The sequence below is a fragment of the Capsicum annuum genome, chromosome 6, assembly GCF_002878395.1.
Source record: "Capsicum annuum cultivar UCD-10X-F1 chromosome 6, UCD10Xv1.1, whole genome shotgun sequence".
Classification (NCBI taxonomy): Eukaryota; Viridiplantae; Streptophyta; class Magnoliopsida; order Solanales; family Solanaceae; genus Capsicum; species Capsicum annuum.
Window position 1 is genome coordinate 124,841,856 of NC_061116.1, and position 9,119 is coordinate 124,850,974.

The 9,119-nt window shown below is 38.4% G+C and overlaps 2 protein-coding genes across 2 annotated transcripts; both read left to right on the forward strand.

Moving 5' to 3' along the window:
• The first annotated feature begins 2,663 nt into the window (after nt 1-2,663).
• On the forward strand, nt 2,664-4,121 carry LOC107874183. The gene is made up of 5 exons (XM_016721036.2): nt 2,664-2,766; nt 2,869-3,023; nt 3,174-3,560; nt 3,627-3,803; nt 3,906-4,121. Exons 1-5 carry the CDS (start codon nt 2,664-2,666, stop codon nt 4,119-4,121), a joined length of 1,038 nt encoding a protein of 345 aa, XP_016576522.2.
• Nucleotides 4,122-5,290: 1,169 nt separating this feature from the next.
• Nucleotides 5,291-7,169, forward strand: LOC124899520 (troponin T, cardiac muscle-like). The gene is made up of 3 exons (XM_047414423.1): nt 5,291-5,710; nt 6,781-6,951; nt 7,059-7,169. Exons 1-3 carry the CDS (start codon nt 5,291-5,293, stop codon nt 7,167-7,169), a joined length of 702 nt encoding a protein of 233 aa, XP_047270379.1.
• The last annotated feature ends 1,950 nt before the right edge of the window (nt 7,170-9,119 follow it).

A 9,119-nucleotide genomic window follows, 5' to 3' on the forward strand; every position in this document is an offset into this window, starting at 1 on the left:
TGGAAGATAAATTGATGTGTGAGCAAAAGCTAATATATTTATTGATTTTTAGCTCAATAATTGTGAATTCTAAAGCATCTCTTGTTGTTTTGATGTTCTTGCTCATGATATTGTAGTAAAAGGATAGAGGAATAAAAACAAAGGACAATGGAGCCAAAAAGTTAAAAATCTGAGCAAAAGAGAAGAAATCATGGCTGACTACCTTTGTGATACGTTGTCAGCCTTGTGATAGCTTATTAGCATTGGCTTCAACCTTAACAAGAAACTTAAATCCTAAGAAGAAGTTCTAATAACATCAGTGATAAGGCGTTAAGTTGGTGATAAGGCGTCACGAAGGGTGTCAGCCTAAACTAGAGAATTGAGCTTGAAGAAAAAATCTGACCATGTTGGTGATATGCCGTCAGATCCTTGACATGGCGTCAAAAACATCGTTAGCCTAAGATAGATTTTGAAGGCAACTGGAGAAATTTTGACGTCATCCATGATAAGGCGTCAGCCTCTTGACGCAACGTCAGCTTGGGTGTCACCTATTTCGAGCAATTTTACTATCTTTGTTATTTTATTTCCTTAATTAGTCTTTAGTATAAATATCATCTTTTAGTGTTTTTAAATGATCATCTATCATTATCTAGAAATTAACTTTAAGATGAAGGGAGAAACCTGCATTGCTCCCTTTTTGTCATTTATTCTTCATTTTCTTATCAACTATTTTGGGTTTCTACCTTGTGATTTAATTGAAGAAAGTACTTATTGTTTTCCATCTATTCATAAGTTATCCTTATCATTATGAATTCAACTTGTGATTTCGTTCATCAAATCATGAGCGGCTAATTCTATTAGCTGGGGTTATGGGATCTATGGATAATGGTTTGATATGATGCTAGGTGGTTAACGGATTCAAAGAGCAGTAGAACATTTTGAAATTCTATTGTTTTAATAGAAATCTAGTGGTTACAAACATTAGGTTATGCCTTAGGTTTTTTTTACTTCTAACGGAGAAATAGACTAGAGGACGTAAATAATCAACAGGGACTCAAAAGCAACCAACCTTTTGTTTAATGATTAATGTCGTTACTGGATTAATCTACTTGAGATAACATCCTATTGGATATAGATAAGTTATCTAAGTTTAAGAGAATTAGATAATAAATTGTCTAGTGAGGTCGACAGATAAGTCAGATAGTATAGTCGTCAGGGATATTCTGTTGTTTTACTTATTCTAAGAATTTCAAGAATTACCTAGTATCTGTAAATTCCTGAAACCCATTGTGAACATAACTCTGGTTTCCCATTTATATTATTACAATACTAAACTTTAGAAAGTGAAAATTGATTTATTGTGAACCTTAAACCCCCATCTTTCAGAAACGGTAAACTACTAGTAAAGCATTTTGTAAAAAATTGACGTTCACACCCTATTCCCTGTGGGATTTGACCCCAAACTAGTTGGGTTTTATATTGACAATGATCACTTACACCCATTCAAGAGTGTAATTTGTGTGTTATAAAAAATGGCGTTGTTGCTGGGGAATACGATTGTAGACCAAAAATTTTGTGCATGAAAATTTGTTGATAGTTAAGTTTCCTTGATTTACGTTTATCTGTTGTTTTTATTTATTTTAGGTACTATGTAGTTTATACCAAGCACGAGAAGTTTCGGAGAACCATTAATACTAATCAATCCAGAACCTCAATTGATAGAAAGAATGGCTGAACAACAGGAAGCAGAAAGACTAGCTGCTTTAGCCAGGGCTCAGGTGAATGTGAAAAATTTAGGTCAACAAGCATGTCACCAAAACCCTAATAATGAAGACTTGGGTGATGAAGAATTGCTGAATCCTCAAAACCCAAGGAGAGCTGAGCAAGTTGCTGTACCAGTGCAGAAAAATGTCAATAGGAATTATCTAGTCCCTGGAAGATATGGTCAACAGCCTAAGCAATATGAGGCTGATGAAGATGATGAAGGAATGGAAGGATCCGGTTCCACTAGTGCTATCATTCCGCCACCATTATCACCAGGTTTAGAATTCAGCACAACAAGTACCATGATCCAAATCCTGAATCTTAAGGGGTTATTTGGAGGCTTTCCTGGTGATGATCTGAACATGCATATGGTGAACTTCATCACCATTTTTAAATACTTTGACAATCCGGGAGTGAGCCAGAATGCGATCAAGCTGAGATTATTTTCTTTGTCTCTTTCTAGGGAGGCAACAATGTGGCTGAATGACTTAGAGCCCAATTCTATAACCAACTGGAGACAGTTGAAAGATGCGTTCCTAGAATGGTTCTTTCCACCCTACAGAAGGGTATATTTTAGGGACGAGATTAGAAACTTCAGAAAGCTTCCGACTGAAGCACTGCATGAAACTTGGGAAAGATTTAAGAAGAAACTTGCTCAATGTCCGAACCATAATATGACGGATTTTCACTTGATGAAGACTTTGTACAGAGCTTTCAACTCTGTGATGAAGCCTATTATTGACAATGCTGAAGGTGGTTCGTTCATTGATCTCTCTTTTCTGGATGCTTCAGACATGATGAATAGAATGACCAAGCAAAGTCGAGCCTGGAACACTAGGGATTATGTAGTGGCTAGCCCAACTTTTGCTGGTGGTATTACTTTGGAGCAACGTATAAGGGAGGAGGAGCGAGAATAGGACATGGCCCATTTGAAGACGCAGATGAACTTGCTGTCTAAGCACTTTCTATCTGGCAAGACTGAGATGGTTAAGGCTGTGGAATCTCAGGGGACTGTGTCTACAGGTACTGATGCTGAAGCAAACTATATGAGTAATCAGGGGGGTTTCCAAGGCAATATCCAAGGGAACCAAGGTCAGACATTCTATAACAAGCCTGATTATAAAGATAGGGAGCAGGGACATTGGAGAAACAATAATAACAGAAGTGGTTTGTCTATTTCTCCTGGAAGTCGGGATGCTACGACAACTATTTATGGCAAGATATCTATGGAGGATATGATGGAAAAGTTGTTGAAGGGAGTTAAGGCAACCAACTCGAGGGTAACTAATATGAAAAGTGAGTTTTCTACCCTCAGTCAGTTGGTTAGTTCACACTCTGCTTCTATTAAGCAGTTGGAGCAGTAGATGAGGCAACTTTTGGATACTCTGAACCAGAGAAAAACTAGTACTTTACCTAGTGATACGATTTAGAACCCGCGAACTGATGTCTTTTATATGGCAATTACCACTTGGAGTAGTAAGGTATTATCTAGCCCTTCTATGGGAAAAGCTGTAGAGAAGGAGGTAAGTGTTGATGAATTAGAAGGAAGCAATCCAGTGGAGTCTGAGAAGCTGGATGACTTTGTTGTTATTTTAGAGAAAGAAGACAAAAAGAAAGGGGAGGTGGTATTGCAAGAAATGCCAAGACCACTACCTCCATTCCCTCAGATATTGAACAAGAAAGAAGATAATGAGAAATTTAGCAAGTTCATGGCAATAATGAAACAACTGACAGAGAATGTGCCATTAATGGAGGCACTTGATCAAATGACAAACTACGCTAAATTTATGAATGAATTTCTAAAAGAGAAGCGAAAGGTAAGTTGTGAGCCGGTGGACAACATTCACCACTGTAGTGTTGTCTCTTCACAATCTTTAGTGCAGAAAGAGCCTGACCTTGGAGCATTTACTATATCGTGCACAGTTGAGTCCATAAAGTGTACCAAAGCTTTATGTAACATAGGAGCAAGTATAAATCTGATGCCGCTTGATATCTACAAGAAGCTTGGATTCGGGGAGCTTACCCCCACAACGATACATCTTGTTATAGCAGACAGATCGGTAAAATGACCAGTGGGTGTATTGCATGATGTGACGGCAAAAGTGGATGACTTTATTTTGCCTACAGATTTTGTGATATTGGATTGTAATGTTGATTTTGAGGTACCCATTATTTTGGGTAGAACATTATTAGCCACGGGAAGAGTATTGGTTGATATAGAGCTCAATGAGCTTAAGTTTAGGTATGGAAAAAAGGAGGCCAGATTCAAAATTCAACCTCCTATGAAGCAGTTGGAGGAGATGAATATCTTCTCGGTTGTGGATGTATTCCAGGAATGTGGTAATGAGGTAGTGATACGGCATCTTGATGAAGTCTGAGTACTCGAGATAACCAAGTCGTATCGCGACACTAAATTAGTCGCTATGGGGAGGCAACCCAAAATTTTATTTTCATATATTTTGTTTTTATTTATTTAGGTAGTAATAGGAAGGAACTTAAGAGGTACAAAAAGGTCAAGGTAAAAATTGAAGAATGCAAGTCAAGTGGTCTTGATGACATTCGTGATAGGCTATCACAACTGTGATGGCTTATCACCAAAGTTGTCAAAAACACCATAGGGTGAGACCTTCTCTGCTAAGGCTGATGACCTCTATTATAAGCTATCATATTTGTGACGGCTTATCACAAGTTGTCGTCAGCCATTATGTTATTTTTGAAAATCTGGGCCTAAATTGATTGAAATCCTACCCGGCCTAGGTACAAAACCCTTCAGGTTCCCGCTTTATTTTATTTCCTTCCTTAAGTTTTTATTTTATTTCCTTAGTTAGGAGATTTATTTCCTTTCAAACTACTCCTAAGTGTATAGGGAAACCTCATCTTCCTGATAGTTATGGGATTGCAAGAAAATCAAAGTCCATCTCTCATCTTTCATCTCTCTCATTTAATCAAGTGGAGTCAACTCATCAGGTATGCTCATAACGTTGTTCTCCTATCGTTGAAGTGGGAAAGTTGTTGAAAACATGATGCTCTAAAATAAGAAACTTGAGTTCAAGTTGCAATAGAATGAAGAATCGGAAATTAGGGTTAAGTTGTGCCTAAATTGCAAAATTCAAAAACCTTAAGTACAAAAACAAAAGTTCCATATGGTCATACGAAGAATTTGGTCCCAAAATTAAGGATGCAAACTGAGTGGGGAAAAATTTTGAGCTGACGACGTTGAAAATCGGTTATCACAAATGTGATGCCTTATCAGCTACATCGTCAGCAAATTGGAAAAATGGAGAATTCATTGTTTAAGGCTGACGACCTACCTAATAGGCTATCACAACTGTGACGCCCTATCAGGAATGTCATCATAAGTTTTAGAAAAATATGTCAGTTCTATTTAAGGCTGACGACATAGTTGATAGGCAATCATAAATGTGATGCCTTATCAGCTACGTCGTTACAAGTTTGATGAAAATGTTAAGTGCACTTGAATAGCATGTTTTTACTATTATACCTTGATTTTTAATTTGTGTTTGTCTTATGGTCTAGGAATACTTTAATGGCACCTAAAAGCAAGAACCCTAAAACTCCAAAGAAAGCTACCAAGCCTAAGGTGGTTCGAAAGCTTATTGATGAAGACGCTAATTATGAAGATAATGAACCATTGCTTTGGTGGAGGAGAAATAAATCCAGTCCAAAAGCACCTCCTCTACCTAAACCCATCACGGTGGAGGATAGTAATGATACTGAGACTACCACCCCAGCTGAGAGTGAGTCTTCTGAGCACAAGGGTTCTAAGCAAACTGAATCTGAACAGCCTGAGTCTGAGAAGGCTGAATCTAAAGAACTGGAGGCAGAAAATGTAGAGTCTAACAAATCTGATTATGAGGAACTATCCTCTGAGACTCCCTCGACTGAGAATCAAGATAAAAAGAAACCCCCAGTTTGGGGAACTTTGATTAAATGTAAGAATCCTGAGGTTTGAAAGAATGCTAGATGGTAGATCCCTGAAGCAGAGGACATCTTCCTAAAAGGTTTGATTAGAACAAAAAGAAGATCTACCAGACGGCCAGTGTTTCCAGAGAAGAGGGTCATCATCACATGATTGCTTGGGTATCTTGCAGTTGAGAAGAAATTCAGATATTATGGGCTGGGATGGTCTGCTAAGGGAGGTAAACCGTTTTGTCCTACAGTAGTTCGGGAGTTCAATACGAACTACCAGGCTAGATTAGAGAGCATGTGAAAGAGTGGAGAGACCATAGCAGACCAACCTTTGCTGACCAGAGTTCCAGTTTGTGGGGTAACAGTAGATATTTTTGATACGGCTATCAATAGATTTCTACATGGACCCAAATTCATTCCTCAGATCATAAATCTTGTATTCTACTATCTTCTGAAGTATAAGGATGACCAGTGTCCTTGGTTAGCTACACTTATAGCTGAGGAAGATCCTTTATAGATGACCCGATCCAGTGAGTGCATTTATAAGGCTTTTTTGACTCAAGAGGCAAAATTCTGGTGGGGTGTTGTGTGCACCCATTTGATGCCAACCGATGGAGATAATATTTTAGGAAATGATCAAGCTATATTGGTCTTATGTTTTGTGGCCAACCATAAGCTAAATTGTGGGGAGATCATTGCTTAAGAGATCAAGATTTGGGTAAAGAGGTCTTACACTACTTATCCATTCCCTTGTCTGATTACCAGGCTATGCACAGAGGCAGGGGTACCATATATTGCTGGAATTGACAATACACTATATGCCACTAAGACCCACAACCCTATTCACTATGAGAAAAATCAGCCAAGGCTGACACTTGAGAGAGGGGTGAGGGTTGAGGTGAACACATCAACTGTAGGCCCTAGTTTAGTACCTGAAGTGGAGGTAAAAACTTCTGAAGCTGGATAGACAGGCTTAGTTCCTAAAGATGAGCCAGGTCCATTAGTTCCTACAGCACCCGTAAAAGCTGCATCCCATCCTATTATATAAGAAAAGTGGCAAAATAGTCCAGATATTGTGAGACGCAGCTATGTGCCTTTGCTGAGCAGGTTGCTGCTACTGTAGATAAGAGAATTAGGGCTGCTCTTGAGCCCTTTGCTACTTTGCCTACACGGGTTGTAGATCTTGAAAACTATTTTGATGTAAGGGCACAGGAGTTGACTGGAGTAGATCTTGTTGAATTCAGAGTGGCCCTAGAGAAGCTAAAAGATAACATAGTGGTAGTACAGAAACACTAGTTTATGATGCCTATAGGGAAGACAACTGAAAAATCTGAGGAAGAACCCCTTATTCTTGATCTCATTGCGGAGCCAGTGAAAAAAAACAGAAAGACAAAAAAGCTGAAAAAGATAAGAGAAAGAGACAAGAAGATAACGAGAATGAGAGAAAAGCTGAGAAAAAGGCGAAGAAGAAAAAGAAGGAAGAGAAGACAAAATAGGCAAATGATGAGCTAACAGAGCAGGAGAAAGCAGATCTGAAAAGGGTAACACAAGTGTCCCAAGTGGATACCTGGAAATGGGAAAAAGCACTACAAGAGAGGGCTACAGGAGCCTCATCTAGCAGAGCTGCTGCACCAGAGCAGAGAGAAGCTCCTGATGAGGATGACACTGCTGCAGGGTCGAGGACCCATGATTTGAGACTTGATTGACTCCATGTATACCCTAACCCTTAGTTTCATTTTGTTTTGATTTTAAGTTGAGGGTGTAGGGTAGCATATTGTTGTAGAATATTCTGTAAACAACTAGGAGTAGTGCAAGTTCTGTAGGTAGTTAATTAATTTTGTGATTTTAAACATCTCTCCAAAGGTTTGTTTTGCATGATTGTGTGAATTGCATCTTAGTGTGACCACTGTGCATCTTGTCATGGCATTATTTCAGTTACTTGATCATCACTGCTGAACAGTTGCATGAACCAGATAGGTAGTAGCCAGTGATATTGCTTATGTGCCATGTGTGTGTGAGACTATACCAAGTTCTCATTGTAGTGACAAATCTAGAACTTGCCCGGTTCATCTTACCGTAGTTGAAAGATAGGTGTTAGGAAAGGATCATAGGTTATTTTTGAATTTAAGTCACTATTATCCTAAATGACCTTCCCATAATGCATGATATCCCTTGATGCCTGTTTGAGCCTGAATTGACCAGTTTCTTTCTATGATGCCTATCACCTTCCATTTTTTAAAGCATAATGAACTTGTTTTGGCCGTGGTCCTCCTTGGACACTGTGCACCTTGACTTAGAAAAACAACCTAAGTTGAGGGTGGCTATCATAGGGGTACGTAATGTAAAGTAGGTATGAAGATGGGTAGAGTATAAGAAAAAGAATAAGTGAAAAAGAAATAAGAAAGTGGGTGCTGGTGAAAAACAACAAGAAAAGAAGTGTGTTTGAATAAAAAGAAAAACCACACCCATTTTGAATGTGTGATAAAGAGAAAAAGAAAAGAAAAGAAAGAGAGAGACAAGGGGGTAAATAAGTGGACCCCACAAGTTAAGGTAGTGCCAAGGAGGTTAGTCACTTTAAATGCCATCTAATATCATACCATCCCCTAGCCTACGTTACAAGACGAAGAAAGACCTATAGTGATTCTAGCTTACCGGTCCGGACACTTTGGTAATGACGATAAGGGAAAGCATATGGTATTTGGCATACATTGGTTTGAACTTCATTTTTAGAGTGAGTGCTTCTGTGATGATCCCTATGTTTATACTTTGATTTCTATTATGAGAAAAAAATGGGAAATTCTTTGTTGAGAGGGCACACTAGTATGTTTCTTGGTGACTTACTTGTTTGGGTAGTGTCATATTGATATAAGAATGATTGTTGGTACTTAGTTGATGCCATGGATGGAATCCTTTGTGTTACATTGCTCCTTTTCAATAAGATACATAGTAGTTTAAATTTGTTGACCTTGGAGGTGGTAACTGAGTTTTGATCTAAAATGTTTGTTGACTACTGAATGTTCTTTGCATTCTCTTAGTTAAGTTGTTGCTTGAGGACAAATAATTGTTTTAAGCTGAGGATGTTGATGTGTGAGCAAAATCTAACATATTTAATGCTTTTTAGCTCAAAATTATTGTGAATTCTGAAGCAACTCTTGTTGTTTTGATGTGCTTGCTCAGGATATTGCAGTAAAAGGCTGAAGTAATAAAAACAAATGACAATGGAGCAAAAGAGTTGAAAATTTGAGCAAAAGAGAAGAAATCATGGATGATGAGCTCCGTGATACGTCGTCAGCCTTGTGATAGCTTGTCGGCATTGGTGTCAACCTTAACTAGAAACTTGAAGCTTGAGAAGAAGTTCTGACAACATCAGTGATAAGGCATTAAGTTGGTGATAAGGCGTCACGAAGGGCGTCAGCCTAAGCTAGAGAATTGAGATTAAAGAAAAA

Excerpts from the sequence above, each read along its gene's own strand:
- LOC124899520 (XM_047414423.1), top strand. The coding sequence starts at position 5,291 with ATGGCACCTAAAAGCAAGAACCCTAAAACTCCAAAGAAAGCTACCAAG. Across the intron at positions 5,711-6,780 it reads TTAAATGTAAGAATCCTGAG|GTTGCTGCTACTGTAGATAA; the intron begins GTTTGAAAGAAT and ends TTTGCTGAGCAG. Across the intron at positions 6,952-7,058 it reads AGCTAAAAGATAACATAGTG|AAAGACAAAAAAGCTGAAAA; the intron begins GTAGTACAGAAA and ends GAAAAAAAACAG.
- LOC107874183 (XM_016721036.2), top strand. The coding sequence starts at position 2,664 with ATGGCCCATTTGAAGACGCAGATGAACTTGCTGTCTAAGCACTTTCTA. Across the intron at positions 3,024-3,173 it reads TTAAGGCAACCAACTCGAGG|AACCCGCGAACTGATGTCTT; the intron begins GTAACTAATATG and ends GATACGATTTAG. Across the intron at positions 3,561-3,626 it reads TTCTAAAAGAGAAGCGAAAG|AAAGAGCCTGACCTTGGAGC; the intron begins GTAAGTTGTGAG and ends TCTTTAGTGCAG.